The sequence below is a fragment of the Pleurodeles waltl genome, chromosome 5 (genome assembly GCF_031143425.1).
Source record: "Pleurodeles waltl isolate 20211129_DDA chromosome 5, aPleWal1.hap1.20221129, whole genome shotgun sequence".
Taxonomy (NCBI): Eukaryota; Metazoa; Chordata; class Amphibia; order Caudata; family Salamandridae; genus Pleurodeles; species Pleurodeles waltl.
The window spans coordinates 579,370,278-579,389,995 of NC_090444.1; the positions used below are offsets into that span (position 1 = coordinate 579,370,278).

At 43.4% G+C, this 19,718-nt stretch overlaps 1 protein-coding gene across 1 annotated transcript in view; it reads left to right on the top strand.

Annotated features, from left to right (window-relative positions):
• The window catches only part of RYR2 (ryanodine receptor 2), a 2,714,825-nt gene that overhangs the window by 1,641,519 nt on the left and 1,053,588 nt on the right, over positions 1-19,718 (top strand). The window contains exons 38-40 of the mRNA XM_069234403.1: positions 246-351; positions 948-1,091; positions 16,020-16,293. Of these exons, the coding sequence (XP_069090504.1) occupies positions 246-351; positions 948-1,091; positions 16,020-16,293 (524 nt within the window). The remainder of the gene's footprint in view (positions 1-245; positions 352-947; positions 1,092-16,019; positions 16,294-19,718) is intronic.

Below are 19,718 nucleotides of genomic sequence, written 5' to 3' on the forward strand. Positions count from 1 at the left end.
TGCAAAACAAATTTACCGCTACGATTTGATTTGACTAATTGTACTCAGCAGTTTCTTGACACTGCATATACATATTTCATTACGAAAAAGAGAAACACTTTTTAAGTTGATTATGGGCTGCCTGAAGAAAGGTCTTATGTCACCCAGAAAGCGGGCAATATTCAGTGTGTAAGCTATTGCAAGTTTCAAAGGACTTCCTTGCAAAAACAAACTAATTGTTTCCACTTTTGTTCTTCTTAATTAAGATCAATATGCTCCTCAATTTTAAGGATGGCAAGAATGAGTGCCCATGCCCAGATGATATCATGAATAAACTCCTCGATTTTCACGAAGACCTGATGACTCACTGTGGTAAGTCTTTCCGTTATTGCTGAATATGACATTGCCTCTTCTCAACAAGACACAGTGTGCCCTTACTCCTCATTAGTAAAATTAGAGGCATTGATTTATTCTGGGAAGCCAATCCAATTTTGGAGTCAGAAATCAATGAGGCTTTTACTGCAGAATCGCAAGGGATACATTTTAATTCTTATGTGAATTATGAATCGGGCAAATTATTTTATAACTCACAGGAACATCAAAAAAACGCAAAAAAGCACACCCTAAGTGAATCATTAGCATTTTATTCACCCATGTCACTGTCGTGTCTGCAAAGCTCGGAATGAGGAATGCCATGTGCTATTAGTAAGCTGTTCCCCAATCAGACACATATAAAGCAGACTCGGTTGCAAATTGCGCACCTGGTGAATATTGCACTCAGGGAAATTGATATTTACTCGGACTGCAGTTTACACTTGGGAATCGGCGCAATTTGCAGCCCTCTTGAGAACAGGACTGTTGTATGTGTCTATATGTCTGTGTATTTTAGGTGTTCAAAATATTAGTTGTAGCAGTTGTCCTCCTGCCTTGAAGTATGTGACGATGAAGGACTTGTATTTTCTCTCCAGGAATCGAACTTGAGGAGGACGGTTCTCATGATGGAAGCAGTGACCTATCCATTCGAGGCCGTCTGCTCTACCTAGTGGAAAAAGTTGCAAATCTGAATAAAAGACTGACTGAAAAGGCAGTCAAGGATGAGGCCAAGAAGCCTTGTAAGTGCGCTTTCCTTAAGGATTGTAATATAAATAACTCAAAAGTGTTAAGCATTTTAAAACCTAGTTTTAATTGTAGTAGTTTGAGTGCCTTTGCTATCGAGCCTTTCTTTTTCATGTCCATCATCGTTTGATGTCTCCACCTAAGTAAACATAAAATGATGCATTTCAGACTGTTAAACCCACTGTATAGGATTGAACAATAATGAATGAACTCTCAGGGGCCTTAGGTCAGAGGTGATTGGTAGATAGGTGAATGGCGGGATTCCGTACGAAAAATTTATAATCCCAAAATGGGTTGGCCAGTGTTAATATCCTAGTCATCTTCGATAAGGCAACTGTTTTAGCTGTCCTGAACACAGCTGATGCCAACTCTTAGATGATGCTTCTGCTTACATTGTTTAAGTCGTATTACCCGTTGCTCAGGACTTTCACAGTGGGTAATGCCAGCCTGTTGCTGAAACTAAAGTCTGACAGCATGTGACAATAAGGCTGTTAGCGCAAAGCCCAATTTTCCCCATTTATTTTATGTCTTTGCCTCACACACTTACGCACTCAATCAACTTAGAATAGAGGCAAATAACAGTAGTTGTTGTCAAAATGTCCCTGATTCTGATTGAGCCTTTCAGAAGGGAACACATTGTTTTTTTAAAAATATTTAAAATAATGTTTCTTGTTTGGGGAAACAAATGCACATTTGGAGGTCTGTGTCTATTACGGACATCGATCCCTCTATCCAAACTGAGGTTGCATGAAGTGCAAAATAACTATGGATTGAATGGCGGCCCAAGTAGTTTTCAGTGGCTAGGATTAATTCAAGCATTCCATTGATCACTTTTTATGTATTTTGTATTTTTTTTATTGTTTCACGCTGAATGAGACGGATATGCCCAGCCGTGAAGTACAAAATAGCAATATATTGGAATGTGGCACCTTAGTAATTACCAGTGGCTGGGATTAATTCAGGCATTCTACCCATCACTTTCTTTGTATATGTTGGACTTGGCCCTTTCTGCAAGCTCATCCCCAAACTTTTTGCCTTAACCCTCCTGTTTTCTGTACCTGTTTTTGCTGGCTTTAGGACTCTGCACACTTTACCACTGCTAACCAGTGCTACATTTTTTGTGCTCTCTCCTTTAAACAAGGTAAAATTGGTTTACAGCCTATTGGCACTTTTAATTTGCTTGTACGCCCCTAGCAAAGAGGTACTACATGTTCCCAAGAGCTGTAAATTAAATGATGCTATTGGACCTGCAGCACTTATCGCGCCACCAACTTAAGTAGCCTTTTAAACATGTCTCAGGCCAGTCATTGCAGCCTGTGTGTGCATTTTTAAACTGCACTTTCTACCTGGCAAAATAAACGTTTTGCCGGCTTAAACCTTCCTTTTTAATATATATAAGTCACCCGTAGGGAACGCCCTAAACAGCCCAGAGGGCAGGGTGCAGTGTATTTAAAAATTTGGACATTTACTTTTAGATTTTACATGTCCTGGTAGTGAACAACTCTTAAATTCATTTTTCACTACTACAAGGCCTACCTCTTCCATAGGATAACTTTGGGTTACCTTATTACAATTAATAAATTATAACTTTCAATTAGAAGCAGGTGGACAGGTCGAGTTTGGTCTCAAATAAATTGCAATTTCAAACCTTTGATGGTAAAGTAGGATTTTAAGCTACAATTCTGAAAATGCCACTTTTTGAAAGTAGGCATTTTTGTGTCGTAAGCATTTGGTGCCTGCAATCTGTATCCTGGGTCACATGACAAGGTGTAGCTGGCAGTTAGTCTTTGTGTATTGCTTCCAGACAGTGAGACAATGGCAAATAGGTGTTGGCAGGATGAGCCATGTCAGACTTGAAGAGGGAATAAGTTATCACCTACCATACTTGCACATCACAAAGGCTCTATCTGAGCACACTCATAAAGGGTATGACCCTAGTCTTTTGTGACCCCAGAAAACCTGGGCCAGGGCAAGGAAACAGGAAATTCCAAACACCTCTGTGGTTGAAATCTCCAGAACCTTCTCCTACTTCAAAGTGGGCACCAGGTATAAATAATGAACCCTCAGATCCAAATCTTCAGTGCACCTCTGTACCTGTGGAAGACCCAGAAGGACTGCTGTGCTGCTCTGCAAGAAGTACTGCTTCTCTGTTGCCCAGCTATCCTGCTGCCTGACTAGAACGACTGAAAGTGCATCTTGAATCCCGGACCACCTGAGTGGCTGCAAGGGCTAGTTGGCTGACCTCCTGATTGGAGCCTTAGGGACAGAATAGGTTCCTACCATCTTAAACCCTGCACCTAGGCTCTGCCTGCTGTGAGTCCTAATCCCCAAGTGGTACCCATCCAGTCCTGGACTGGGATAGAGGTGCCTTTCCATCCCTGCTGCAGTCTTCACTAAAACCCGGTGTGAAGCGACGCAAAGACCTGCAGATCCTCACTGCATCAGGACTCTGCCTGGACTCCAACAATGACAACTTCCCGCCCCTGAGTGAAGGCGGGGCCATGGGAGAGAGCTGCTAAGTATGCAGCAGATCCTTGCATGTGGGACGGACCAGGACTTTACACGGACTCCAATAACCACAACTCCCTGCCCCTTAGAGAAGGTGGGTCCGCGAGGGGAGCGCTGCTAAGCGTGTGGCAGATCCCCACACGCGGGACGCATCAGGACTCTGCCCTGACTCCAACAACCACAACTCCTTGCACCTCAGAGAATGTGGGGATGTAGGGGGGTCACTACTAAACGCTAAGCAGATACCTGCATAGGAGACCCACCAGGACTCTAACATCCACAACTGTCTGCCCCTGAGAGAAGACAAGGCCACATGGAGATTGCTACTAAGCACGGAGCAGATCCCTGCATGCAGGACTCAATAGGACTTCACCTAGACTCCAACAACCACAACTTGCTTCCCCTGAGAGAAGGCACGGCCGCGGGGGCGCTATCTAGTGTGCTGCAGATCCTCGCACACGCGATGCATGTAGGATATGTCTGGGCAAAATCATGCCAAGAGATGGCCTGTCTTACCCATCCAAGCCAGGAAGAGGCAGAGCAGGGCCAGCACCCTGATGAACACTGTCTGATTTTGGATCTTCACTTACTGACTAACTAGAGAATTGGTTTTGCACCTCAGATTGGTAAGAATTATTATTTCTTATCTGACGGATGACTGGTAAAATGTAATACCCTGCAAACAAGATAATGGGGAAAGAGGACAGCTCAGGAGGAAGTTTAAAAAAACAAAAAAACAGTTCTTCATGCAGCTGAGAATTGCACCATAAAGACAATAGACAATATCATAGAGGAGGTGGAATCCTCTTTAAGCAAAGGGAAAACAACACATTGCTCTACCTCAGGTCAAAAAGTAGCAGATCATTTTAAAATGAGACCCTATGCAATTCACCTCATTTGCCCCTAGCAAATCAGGTCATGAGAGGTCCACAAAGTATCTGAGAAACTGTTAATAGGAAAGAGGAGGTGCAACAGGCTAGTGTAACACCTGTTGTGGAACAAGGTTGATAGGGGTAGAACTATTGTACTATCATCCCTGAGATAGCCTGTATAAACCGCTTTAGCCCTCTTGCCTCACCTGGAATTGCAAGAGACTCTTTAAACAGGGAGGACTCAAAAGGCCCAGCTCTGCATACTACATATGGCGAGGCTATGGTTTGCAACTGTAGCAGATATATTAAAACACTTTAAGAGACTGTTGCACAACTAGAAGGAGAAATTGGTCAGTACATACTCAGGTTGCTTCATGGTTGAATAGAATGGATTGTCCAAGGCCATTCCAATCGGGAGGTGGGGGGATGCAGGGGTAGAGACTGCTCTACTATGACCATCAGAGGTGTGTAAGAGGGAAAAGTCTCTCACTGCAAAATTGATCCAGGCAAACGCCATATCATGATCACACAAACTCCAAATGTTGAGTCATAACTTTTTGGACAGAGCCCACCCGCAAAGGGAAGCAACACAAATTCCCATTTATCTCCTAAGACCTCAGAGAGGGCATGAGATTGAGGTGAGAACTCCTGTATTTACCCTAGACCCCAGTTACCAGGCCCTCAAGTTACCAAGTAGGATAGGAACGCCAAATAGAGAGCTTGAGACACATAAAGTGACTGGGAAACATTGCATGTGGTTAATGTCACCAGGCTTCCTGAGGGAGTCAAGGAAGCTAACTAATCTCTAAAGAACAAAGTTATATACTAGATAAGGCACCATCAACATTGCTACTCATTGGTCAGAGCTTACTGAATGAACAGCATGTGTACCTAGCAGTCGAGCTGCTCAGGGAGGAATTTATTTTTTGATCTTTTAATGTAGATCAGCACACTTCAACCCCTAAGTGCTCCCAAATACTGTGTAAGTTCAAACCTTCAACAAATGTGTGTATGCCAAGAGTAGTGAATGAACCTCACAACAACAAACAAAAGTCAAACAGCCCATAAAGCAATTGAGATTAATCCAGTTGTAGATCCCAAGGAGCTCAACTAACATGAGGAGGGGTCACTATTATTAACAGCAAATAGGGAGACTACATTTGACATGATTAGTTTGCCTATTTTTTCTATAGAGATTTCAGTTATACAAGCAGGTTCCAATGAACGCAAACAACTGGTAGAGATAAGTTCTTCCCCCGTCTCTTCACAGGCAAGGGATGTTACCCTAGAGATCCAGCTACCATCATGGAACATTGCAGGTTTAAAATCTAAACTGAATGACCTTGATTGGGGAAAATGTATTGACAATGATGATAGCTATGTGTTTCAGGAAACCTTGGATTTGCAGCCAGAATGTAGACCTATTTATGTAAACTATAGTGTAGAAGCGAATCTATCACTAGCTGGACACCTGCCAGGTGGATTAGCAGTATGGATAAAGACCACGCTAGCCCACCATGTAAAATGGCTTAACCTCAAGTCTACTGAGCTGCTGGGATTAGATATTAATTTGATATCTGTGATATTTGCAGTCAGACTAATAAACATTTATAACCTCTTCTTTAGCCTGAGCGGTGAGTCATCAACTCTGTTAGCTCTTGACGAGTTTTTGGAGTAATCTGAAAATAGCAATCATCTTATTTTAATGTGACCTTTGAACCTATAGAAGTATTCCAAAGCTTTACAAAGGTTAAAGATGAGGAGAGGGGTATTTCCAGACTGCTAATTCTGCCCCTAAAAAAAAGGTCAAAGGTAGCAAATGGAGATTTCCTCTCTAACATCATTTTATGGTTTATGTACATGTAGTGGTCATAAGTTGTCTGATCTATGGGCCAGTCACACATTTAAGAGGGCATCTACCAGAAACAGAATTGATTATCTCCTGCTTTACTTAGATCTATTTCCTAATTTGCAAGAAATGAGGTCATTGAAAGACAGGACAGTGATTATAATGCTCTATCACTTGCCCTGAGGAGCATCCCTCTATTGAATTATATTCACAACTCCTGGTCAGTTGATGCCCCAAATTTCTATTTCAACAAGAGACAGATTAAGTAGCCTATCATATACCCTTATGAGAATAACTTGGCCCACATTTACACTACAGACACGTTTGCTTTATGCTCAATTAATAACCAGTGATGAGGTGATCCTTCTGTATGTCTGTTTTCAATGAACTCCTAGAATCAGTTGGGGGGAAGTTGAACCTGGCCCTTTCTGCTGTGTCATCCCCAGACATTCTGCCTTTATCTCTACTTTTTCCTGAATTCGTTTTTATTGGCTTTACGACTCTGGGCGTTTTACCACTGCTAACCAGTGCTAAAGTGTGTGTCTATGTGCTTAAAGTATAATAACATTGGCATACCTACATTTGTCATATTTAATGTACTCATAAGACCCTAGTAAAGTGCACTACCTGTGCACAGGAACTGTAAATTAAATGCTACTGGTGGTCCTGAAGCACTGAGTGTGCCACCCACTTCAGTAGCCCTTTAACATGACTCAGGCCTGCCATTGAGGAGCTTGTGTGTGCAGTATAAACTGCCATGTCGACATGTCAAGCTAACCCTTGTGCCAGGTCCAATCCTTCCTTCTTAATACATACAAGGCACCCCTCAAGTAGGTCCTGGAGAGCTCCAAGGGCAGGATGCAGTGTATCTAAAAGGTTGGACATGTGCTATTAAGCTTTATATGCCTAGGTAGTGAAAAACTCCTAAGTTCGTTTTTTACTACTGCAAGGCCTGTCTCTCCCATAGGTTAACATTGGGATTTGCTTATTACATTTTATAAGTGTAATTTCCAATTGACAAGAGATAGGACTCCCAAGTTTGGTGTCTCTGAAATCACAATTTACAGTCACAATGTATGGTGAAGTCAGATGTTATATTCTAATTCTTTTAGAAAGTTGGCATTTTCTTACTTTAAATCATCTAGGGCCAGATGTAGGAAAGGTTTAGCGACTCGCAAACGGCAAAAAACGCAGTTTGCGAGTCGCTAAACCCCATCTGGTATGTAGAAATGCATTTTGCAAGTCGGAACCGACTCGCAAAATGCATTTCCCAGTCGCAAATAGGAAGGGGTGTTCCCTTCCTATTTGCGAGTCGCAGTGGTATGCAATTCCATTTGCGAAAGCGGTCGCAAATGGACTCGCAGTTACCATCCACTTGAAGTGAATGGTAACCCACTCACAAACGGGAAGGGGTCCCCATGGGACCCCTTCCCCTTTGTGACTGGACCTAATAATAATTTTTCAGAGCAGGCAGTGGTCCAATGGACCACTACCTGCCCTGAAAAATACCGAAACTAAAGGTTTCGGTTTATTTTTCAAAGTGCAGCTCGTTTTCCTTTAAGGAAAACTGGGTTGCACTTTGAAAAAAAAAACTGCTTTATTTAAAAGCAGTCACGGACATGGAGGTCTGCTGTTCCCAGCAGGCCTCCATCCCTGTGAGTGCCCTGAGTCGCTATGGGGTCGCAAATTGCGACCCACCTCATTAATATTAATGAGGTTGGTCTTTGCGACCCCATAGCGACTCGCAGAAGGTGTCTGAGATACCTTTCTGCATCCCAAATTGCGACTTGCAATTTGCGAGTCGCAGGGACTCGAAAATTGCAAGTCGCAATTTGGGAGTTTCCTACATCTGGCCCCTAGTGCCTTCTGCCTGTCTCTGAATACGTGTCTGGGTGGGTGACAGCTGGGCTCTTGTGCAGTCCCTCTAGACAGCCACACACAAAAGGAGCATAGGTGTGCCTGATGGCCATTAACATCTTGATGGGCTATCCTGGGCAGGATGGGAGGGAGGAGCTGACACATACACCTGAATAGGCCGGGTCCTGAGCCCTTACAAAGGGCTGCATACCCCCCTGTAGTGTGTCCAGAGCCAGTGAAGGCAGGGCAGGGATTTATTTTGTGCTCTTGAAAAGGCCTCTCTTAGAAGTCTCTCCCACTAAAAAGGCACAACTTGGAAAAAGTACAGGACCTCAAACCCAACCAAATCAGTACACTTCTGGACCTGAGGACATTCTACCAGAGAGAAGGACTGCTGTGCTGCTAAAGGGACTGTCACTATGCTGGACTTTTTCTTTGCTGGGCCTGCCCTGCTACCTGCTGCCCTCCATTCCTGGGAGTGAAAAGGACTGAACTTGAATCTCTACATACCCTGAACCAAAGTGACTCCAAGAGCTTGCTGGCTTGCCTCCTGTTCTGAAGTCTCAGGGACTTCACTTATGTCTGCCACAGCTCCTGGGCTCTGCCAACTGTGAGTCCTACCCAGTGCTTAATTTGTAAAAATGTAATTGCAGGGGCCCTCACCAGGAGGCCACTGCATCATTCACCACCCATTGCCCCTGCCAGCACTGTGAGTGTCATGCCAACACAATTACTGACCATCACACTCCAACAAGTGTGGTAATTCAGTCTGTCCTTGTCCCCAAAGCTGTAAGAAATGCTTGGACAGCATTTATTAGTCATTGTATTGTATATATAATTAAGGACACCACCATGTGGCAAACTGTCATAAGTGCTGGAGTTGACAATTCAGTGCCAATGCCGAGCACAGGAAACTGCTGGCTTAAATTAAGCACTGGTCCTACCCAGCCAAGTTGTGCCACTCCAGTCTTGGGCCCTTGGAAGTGGATTCTGCAGCTGTGATCTCTGGAAATTCATGCATCGCCTTCACTATGCTGATCGGAACCGCAACATCTCTCCTCGACGCATCATCGCTGCCGCTGAGGATGAGAACTTTGCATCACTGAATGGACGGCTGAGGATCGACACAACACCATTAGCCCCGGTGCATCACCTTTGCATTGCCGGCTCGATGATGAAGCATCACCTTCATCACAAATGGTTCGATGCCGCACTGCTGTTTGAGGATCGATGACTGTGCAGTTCTACGACAGTGTATCCCCTGACTGTGCGGAACTGAACCAATGCATCCCCTTTGCATCATCTCCTGTGCTCCTTGAATTGGTTCCTCAACATCGACCCAAGCCTCCACACAAGGTACTGTTTCAGCGGGACAAGGTCAGTCCTTGTAGCTAGCCAGTGCTCCATTGCGGTCGGCCAGAACTTTGCATTTACCCCGGTCTAGCACACCAAATATCCCTGGTTGGCATTTAAGCTTTCAAGTATTACAATTGCAAGTTTCCTTTAAAAATTAATAACTCCACTTCTACTTATTGGATTATTCTCATTTTGTTCTTGTTTTGTTTATTCAATCAAACTCTGCTTCTCTAACCTGGTATGGAGTATTTTGTGTTTGGTGTTTTCACTGTTGTACTGTTCTAAGTGTTGCACAAATACTTTACACATTGCATCTAAGATAAGCCTGACTGCTTTGTGTCAAGCTACTAGAGGGTGAGCACAGGTTAATTAATGGTGTATATCTCTATTACCCTAATTAGGACTGTGGTTCCTGCTTGGACAAGGTGCATACCTCTGTCAACCAGAAACCCAGTTTCTAATAGGGGATATTTCTATAAAGATCTGAAGGAGAATACATGTACATCCAAATACATCTTATGGTATGATATACACTTCAGAATTGCTAGACAGAAATTGATGGCCACTGTAAAAAGTGGCAATGGAGCCAATATTGTTGGAGAGAGGTAAAATTATTTTAAAAAAGGGCAAAGAAGAATTAGTAGGACAAATAATGGCACAATCTGACCAAAATTGCTTCATTGAAAGATGGTAGGACATTTTGGCATTTACTAGCTAATGGTACAACAATCTCCAAATAGGATGAAGATTTCCATATCCATCCTCACACATGGGTACAATACTTTAGAAAACTATGCTCAAATCAAGACAAAGTGATGGGCTCTGCTGACACTGAGGATTATCTAGTTATAGCATAGGATAGGGAAGCAGTTTCCCCAATTGTCCCCAATTGTTTTACAATGGAAGAGACATTAATAGCTCTAGATAGCATAAATAAAGGGCAAGCCCCATGTTTAGACCAGATACGCTGTGACCTTTGTTGTTCCGAACCAGTCGTATGGGGTTATATACCGAACTTAATATGCAGCGCCATAGCAAGAGGGGCAGAGGTACTAAAAACATGGAGGGATGCTAAAATTATAACAATTAATTAAGAAGGTGGCAAAGATAAACCAGCCAACTACAGGCCCATCAGCCTAATTGATAATGCACAAAAAATATTAAGTAGTCAGCTGTTGGAAAGGATTCAAATCTAGATGTCACATATTCAGGCAGGTTTTAGGTCCCATACAAGCACCATAGATCAAGCGTTTCATTTTATTCTAATCCTCTGGACACCAAGGGCCACCTGCATGTAGCGTTCGTAGGCCTGCAAGCAGCATCTTATATGATTCCCCAATCAAGTAGGATGGGGTATAAAGGATGCACTAGCTGAGCGTATACACAACAATAGGGGTGTTTGCCAAGGATGTGTTTTAGCGCCAACCCTGTTTACACTTTACATCAATGGGCCAATCAACACACTGTATGACTGTGATGGTGACCCTCTAAACTGGTAAACAAAGGAATACCTGCCTTACTTTTCTCAGATGATATGTTTTCAATTTCAAAACATCAACAACGCTGCAGAACATAATTAATCAGTTATTGATCTCATGTCAAAAGTACAGACTGGAAATTAAAATTTCTAAAACAACATTTATGACCTTATATCCACACAGGCCATTTAGAGAGAATGTGAAGCTAGCCTTTTCTAATTTAGATCAGTTTAAGGACTTTGGCTATCTGGAGGTGAGGACTTCCAGCTCTTTATCATGGGCTCACCAAATAGCACATAGTCAACTGACCCTACAACACATCGGGTCAATGGTGGTGAAGAAATGAAATCATTCTAACTTCAGACCAGTCTCACCGCATTAAAAATTTATTGCACAAGAGGGCTTGGTGCGGCCTTGTACGGAGCAGAAATATGGGGCGCTGAATAAACCAGGAGATTAGAAAAAGCAGAGAATAGATTTATGCAAGCTGTACTCATGCTGCCACAGAGTACCCCACTTACCCAATGTGCTTAGATCTGGGGCTAAAGAATGTACCACATGTTGCAGCCCTCAAACCCTTCCTTTATTGGTTAAGGGAATGGACAACTACATCTCTGACAAGCGTTTTTAGAGGTGAAAGATCAAGATAATTCTGTTGTACTACCAAGGATTAGATATATAAAGATCTGTATGTATAATGTAGGCCTACACTGAGCCTGGGATAACCCTGAGCAGAGTACAAAAGAAATGTTACGCCAACTAAAGCTAAGATACTGGCGGTAAATCAATGAGAGTTCGCAGTCTACACCAGATATAAGTTCCCAGACCAAAAGATTTCTAAACTTCAAGTGTAATATGGCTTTCAAACTGTTTTTATATTGAATCGAACCACCTCAAGCAAGATCAATTTTCTTGAAGTTTAGATATGGTATTCTGCCTTTGAACAAACTCAGAAGGCAGGTAGCGAGTGTGCTCCATTTATCCCTCGTGTCCTGTCTGTAAGGTAAGTACTGAGTCGATTAAGCATTTTCTGTTTTTTTGCCCGTTCTACCACAAGCTGAGGAAGATCTGGGTAATTCAATATGTTGAATCCTATCTGTAGAATACTTAACGAATAAAACTCGGATACTAAGATTGAAAACTACTGAGTGGTTTGTATATTCTGTGTCAAGATATTTATTGATTGCCTGGTGTGAAAGATGCAACATTTTACAAAGTATACATTTTTATTAAGATTTTACTGCAATACAAGACATGAAGGTATGATTTATTTTACTTTTTTTATCTTTTATTTTAACTTATGGTGTGTGCATTTGTCATTCTGTGTTTTGATGGAGTATAATCCCCCGAAATAAATAAATTATTGACCTTGCTGCACAGCTGCCAGCCTCAGAATCGACGACAAACAATGCAAAACCTCGACGCCCAGCTGTTATATTAATAGTGGTATATTTTCTTTGAAATTACCATTTTAAAATGGCTATTGTTCATTATGGACATGTAAATGAAACATTAAAAAATGCAAAAATGGTCTCCTTATGCCTCTCAGTGCATGCACATGCCTGGGTGCCACCTTAGAATGTTTTTCCTTTATGAGAAAAAGCATTTAAAAAATATGACCACACATGTGTGCTCATGCAGACACTTGTATGCACTTGCATGTTAATGCATTGTTTGCAATTGGTACTCCTTTTTTTTTGTTTTTTTTGACAATGCCAAACTGTTAGACCTGACAGCCCTAGAGTGGTCACCCCCAACATTTTGCCTGCCTCCCTCCACATTTTGACACTGTTTTTGGTAGTTTCAGGACTCTGCGCACTTTCCCACTGCTAACCAGTGCTAAAGGGCATATGCTCTCTCCCTTAAAACATGGTAACATTGGTTCATACCTAATTGGCATATTTGATCTACTGGTAAGTCCCTAGTAAAGTGCACTGCATGTGCCCAGGGCCTGTAGATTGAATGCTACCAGTGAGCCTGCAGCACTGGTTGTGCCACCCACATAAGTAGCCCATTAACCATGTCTCATGCCTGCAATTGCAAGGCCTGTGTCGCAGTTTCACTGCCACTTGGACTTGGCATTTAAAAGTACTTGCCAAGCATTAAACTCCCCTTTTTCTACCTATAAGTCACCCCTAAGGTAGGCCCTAGGCAACCCAGAGGGCAGGGTGCTGGGTAGGTAAAAGTCAGGACATATATCTCTGTGTTTTATATGTCCTGGTAGTGGAAAACTCCTGAATTTGTTTTCCACTGCTGTGAGGCCTTCTCCTTTCATAGGCTAACATTAGGGCTACCCTCATAAACTGGTTGAGTATTAGTTTCTAATTAGAAAGGGGTAAACAGGTCATATATAGTATGGCTAGAATGGTAATACAAAATCCTGCTGACTGGTGAGGTTGGATTTTATATTACTATTTTAGAAATGCTACTTTTACAAAGTGAGCATTTCTCTGCACTTAAAACCTTCTGTGCCTTACAGCCTGTCTCCAATCCACGTCTGGGCTGGGCTGGTTGACAGCTCCCTTGTGCATTTCACTCAGACAACCACAAACACATGATGCTCAGTCACACCTGCACACATCTGCATACCGAATGGGTCTTCCTGGGCTTGAAGGGTGGAGGGCCTGACACTTACATTTCAAAGGACAGTGACCTGCTCTCACACAAAGGACTGCTAAACCCTCTACTGGGACCCTGGCAGACAGAGTTGTACTGAAAGGGGACCTTGTGCACTTCAAAACCACTCTTTGAAGTCTCCCCCACTTCAAAGGCACTTTTGGGTGTATAAACTGGGTCCCTAACCCTACCAAATCAGACACTTCTTGGGACAGTCACTGTGCACCAGAACCTGCAACCTGCCCAGAGAAGCGGCCTGACTGGCCAAAGGACTCACCAGGACTGCTTTGCTGTAAAGGACTGCTGGCTTGTTATTGCCCTGCTGCCTTGCTGGCAACAGGCTCTGCAGAGAAGTGCTCTCCAAGTGCTAGGATTGAGCTTGCCTCCCGTTTCCTTAAGTCTCAGAGCCAAAAAGACTTCATCCCTGCAAAGAAACTCCTTGTGTGGTGGAAATTGATGCACAGCCTTCAGGAATCCACACAAAGCCTGTCCAGCAGTGAGAAAATCATTGCATCGCCGAACTGGAACAGCTCTGTCTGGCTCCCTGAGTGGAGATCGACGCAGAGCCAATGTTTCGACCGGAACTTCGACTCACAGCCCACCTGATCGACGCATCGCCGAGCCCGAATGATGCAGCCTGACTTCCTGCGAGAGGAATCGACCCAGCAGCAGCCATGCGTCATAAATTCCACCACATCACCCACCAGATCGACGCAACTGCTGTAACTTTGCCCCGCACGCCCAGGATTTCCACGCATTGTTCCTGGACATCAAAAGACTCCGCATCGCAAAGAGGATTCAAACCTGTGGATAGTATGAAATATGACACCAATGTTAGCCAGCATTTAAGATAATGCTATGATATGATCAGAAGTACTAAGGTGCGACGCTACTGCATGTTAACAAAATACACTTTTTGAACTGTGAAGTGACTTTACCTTATAGTTACCCGTTTGTTGCAAGGTATCTTTAAAAATGAAGGTTTTCCTCAAGTTATGTGGTTCATGGAAACCAGTTAATTTCTTTCATTAACTTAATTTATTTTACAAATTAATGTTTACCGTGTTTAAATATATTTCTAAACGTAGGTTATTTGTCAAGTAAACAGCAGCCCGGTACTGTTGTTCACCAGGGGCTGAATGAAAAGTTCCATGGGGCCGTAATCTGCCCCTGGCCCTACTTTGAGTATCACTGTTTTAACTGAAAGAACAAAAAAAGTTAGAAAATATTCTTCTGAGGTTGGATGTGACAGGACACAGATCCAAACCACATGCCATAGGTCACGGTCATCAGACTTAGGGGGTTATTCTAACTTTGGAGGAGTGTTAATCCGTCCCAAAAGTGACGGTAAAGTGACGGATATACCACCAGCCGTATTACGAGTTCCATAGGATATAATGGACTCGTAATACGGCTGGTGGTAAATCCGTCACTTTTCCGTCACTTTTGGGACGGATTAACACCTCCTCCAAAGTTAGAATAACCCCCTCAGTTTCTGCAATTATGGAAAAAAACATTGGCCATAAAAACATCAGACTCAATGTTTATACAAGTGGAGATGTATTCAGATGACAAACTATTAGGCATTTATCGACAGTTTTGCTTGCTATAATAGAGATCTGCTAGTTCTTAGCTCTGAGAGCAGACGTTTTAGTGAAAAACTGAATCATGGTAAAGCATTCTGAGGGTCATTCTGACCCTGGCGGCCGGTGGCCGCCAGGGCCACCGACCACGGGAGCACCGCCAACAGGCTGGCGGTGCTCCAACGAGCATTCTGACCGCGGCGGTTCAGCCGCGGTCAGAAGCGGAAAGTCAGCGGTCTCCCGCTGACTTTCCGCTGCTCGTGTGAATCCTCCATGGCTGCGGAGCGCGCTCCGCAGCCATGAGGATTCTGACCCCCCCTACCGCCATCCTGTTCATGGCGGGAAAGCCGCCATGAACAGGATGGCGGTAGGGGGGGTCGCGGGGCCCCTGGGGGCCCATGCCAATGGCATGGGCACGGCAGGGGCCCCCGTAAGAGGGCCCCGCAAAGTATTTCAGTGTCTGCCTTGCAAACACTGAAATACGCGACGGGTGCCACTGCACCCGTCGCACCTTCCCACTCCGCCGGCTCGATTACGAGCCGGCATCCTTGTGGGAAGGTCGTTTTCCCCTGGGCTGGCGGGCGGTTTTTCAGCAACCGCCCGCCAGCCCAGGGGAAAACTTGTAATACCCGCCGCGGTCTTTTGACCGCGGTATTTTGGAGGGCGGCATCCTGGCGGGTGGCCTCCGCCGCCCGCCAGGGTCATAATGAGGCCCTCTGTGTACTGCTTAGCAGAAATAAACTTGTTCATTTGCCAACCCTTTTGGAGATGGTGACCTAAAACTAAATCTCTTATTTGTTCACAGCAACACTTCAGCAGCTGATTTCTGAGACCATGGTACGATGGGCGCAAGAGTCTGTGATTGAAGATTCGGAGTTGGTGAGGAATATGTTCGTATTGTTGCACCGTCAGTATGATGGCATTGGAGGCCTTGTTCGAGCGTTACCAAAAACATATACTATAAATGCTGTGTCTGTGGAAGATACAATCAACTTGCTGGCCTCGTTGGGGCAGATCCGTTCTCTGCTGAGTGTCAGAATGGGCAAAGAAGAAGAGAAACTGATGATCCGTGGACTGGGGTAAATATCTAATGGGATCTCTCATTGAATTTGCTTTTTGTGTCTCAGTGTATGTATTGCCTACACCGAACATATATCAACTAACTTAGATTAAAGTGAGGCCCTTTGGTAATTATGTCCTTTGGAAGAATGAGTGAATAAAAAAGTGAGGGAGCGAGAGTTTTATAGAGCACACTATGGGGCTCCTTCCAAGCAACATACAAACACAGATATGGTAATAGCAACGCTAAAATTTGTGATACCTCGTGGTGTGTTGTTTTGCGGGTGTCATTATCACACAGTTCTGATGTGTTCATTTTGAAATATATTGTATTGATAGTGAGTTTTGTCACCTACTCTGAGGTGCTGAAACTCGGAGTATGTGCAGTTTGGTACAAGAATTGTGCCTGAAGGCTCGAGAGCTGAGCTTGAGCCATTTTGTGACGTCTCGGGTTCTGGCTCCAGGTTCTGGCTCCAGGTAGTTGTGAATTTCCAGGAACAAGACTTGCTTTCTAAAGGTTGCTATGTCTTATTTCTGACGCTTTTCTCTCTACTCAACGAAAATTAGTTTCAAAACAGTTCTGACTATTCAGTTGTAACTCACACCGTGCCTGGAGTACGATACACATACTCGTAGATCAACTGTATGTATTGAGTTTGGCCTTGAGGATTTGTCATCAAAATCTGTGGTCTTTGAGCTCTAAAGGATTTATCCGCTGTTGACTGGGTCATATGTCCACCTACCCTAGGAGCTAATTTTTAATAATCAAAGAACTTTGAGAAGGAGGCTCACAAGTGTTTCTTTTATTAAGGAAAGATGGGGATTATAAATGCTGCCCACTATCTAGTGTGTGTGTGCGTGTATATAACACTAAAGTAACGATATAGTTAGGTGCATTTGTCAGTGACAACATTAACGATTTGAACTAAAAAACACAGAAATTCAACAGTTATAGTTAGTGGTGCTAACTGTAACTTGCGTCCCCCATGCTCTGCTTATGACTTCACACTCACAACATGTTCTATGACATCATTTAGGACATCACCAATGACATTTCAAACGACATGCTCTATAGGGACTTTTTTAAAAGCCCTGTTGACACTCAGTATCCAGGACTTCTAAGAGCCTGAATAACTAAGGGACTTTAGTGTAGTAAAATTATGAGTAGGGAGTCTCTGCTCTCATGGTGAAATCTCTGCTCTGGGGGGCAGAATCTTTGCGTAGCGTACTGTCTGCAGCACATGTAAGTCCCTTTGTGAATTGAGCCCACAGTATATTAAACATTGTTCTGATGATGACCTGCTGAAAATCAGTCTCAGTGTTGAAACATGGATATTCAACTTAATTGGACAATCTTGTTTATGTATTTCTTTTTACCCATGAATTTAAATTATTGACAGCCTATTGTTACTTGTCTTTAAAAGCTATTTTTTTGTTTATTTTTTTCTTCATTTCATGAATGTTTGTTACTCTTGACCAATGTAGTGTCACTTATTTTCTGTATTTTGTACATTGTTTTTGAATGCTCTCTAATGAAAGTATACATTTTGTGCTGGCATGTGTTCATGTGTAATTGAAGTTATTTTCTCAGGCACAACTTCATCTCAAATATTTTTTATAACTTACTTCCTATTAACAGCTGTTTTTTTCATGCACACAAGCTCACCTGCTCACTAAAGATAAATATGCTTGAGTAGTGAAATTTATTACTGAATCTGAATTGTCCTCTGGCTTTGATAAATTTGATAAATTTACCTCAAAATCAGGCTTTTAAGAAACAGTCTATCAGAGTACAGTTCATGCTGATTTACACCTGAAATGTGCCTGGCATGGGAATTGGCAACTGCAAATATTTGAAAAGAGTGACCGGTAATGGTTTTGAAAATGTTCACACAAAATCTGCTCTGGAAACGAAGAGAAGACTGGGATGTAGATGCTCACCTATCAGGCCAAGGTGCATCGCCAGTCGACCTGACTTCCCTGCAGCCCTGCTAAGTTCTTCTCTGCAGCAGCATATGTTCGTCAGCGGCTCCTTCCAGAAGGGGGTATTCGGCCCCAGGGTGCCCTTCTCGGCTACAGCCTGCAGCTTCATACTGCTGGAGATTTTCAGCTTCTATAAAAGAGACTAAGAGCACGATTACGACTTTGGCGGTCATACCGCCAGTCCGCCATGGTTACGGTCCCAATAAGACTGTTGTGCTGCCGGACTCCGACCGCCATATTACGATGTATGCAGGCTGAACCGCCAACCGCATCGATGGAGTGCTATCCGCCAGTGGTGTGGCGGGCTGCAATGTTGGCAGTGCATAGTCTGTTGCCGCCATGGCTGCCGTTAACCACCAAGCCGATTAGAGAAACACAGTTGTACTCGCCGTCCCCTTGTGGCAGATAGCTGACGACTGTAGGCTGTCGCTGTACACTGTCAGCAAAGCACCAGAACAGTGCCCATTGAATAGATTACAAAACAACACAACTGACACCCATTGGCCAAGTAGACACACCTGCAAAACACACTATAAAACACATCCTATCCCAGACCATGAACCTTTGTCTCTCTACTGCAGCACAGCAAGACTGAGACCTTAAATCGTTGTTTCATTTTTTGTGAGATAAGGCAGCCCTTTTTTCCAATTCCAACTAACACTTTCCACACACTTTTTATTTTTTTCACAATATCACTTGTCTTGTTTCTTTAAGTCCTTGTCACCCACTTTAATTCACTTTCATGTCACATTCTAAAAATCCACGTTTTTCGGAGGATGAGTTGAGAGTGATGGTGGATGAAATCATAAGAGTAGAGAAACAACTGTTTGGAGCCCAAGTCTAACATACCCCTCTCAGTATGCAAATGGAAATGTGGCAAAGAAGGGTCGACAGAGTGAATGCTGTAGGCACCACCTTGTGCACAACAGAGTATATTAGGAAGAGATGTAACAACCTTAGGTGGAAGGATCATTCTCTGGCTCCAGAAAACTGTTGGTGGTCTTTCCAGCACCCTATTGCAACTCTCTCCATGGGAGGAGAAGGCCTTGGCCACCCTGCGTCCTGACAGCTTGACAGGAATAGCTGGGGGAGCAGAGTCTGGTAAGTTACACCACAATACCTCCCACAAAACATCAATGCTCTATATACGCACATCTCAGCATTTGCCATTATGTTGTCCATCTACTTTCCTAACATGCATAACCCAAAGTATCAGAGATATTAGATTGTCAATGTGTATTGTAGTTCATAACATCACACGTATCAATCTCCATTACATAACATGTTGGAATGGGGTCTGTAAGTGTGTTACTAGTAAAATATCATCCCAATCCTCATAGTATGTGTCAGCGTATGAATGTATTTTCCAACCTAAGTGCAGTGTGGCAACCAGTATGTAAGAATAACCATTTGTCAAGTGCTGGGAAGTAGAGAGAGTGACATGACTATAACTACCATAAGG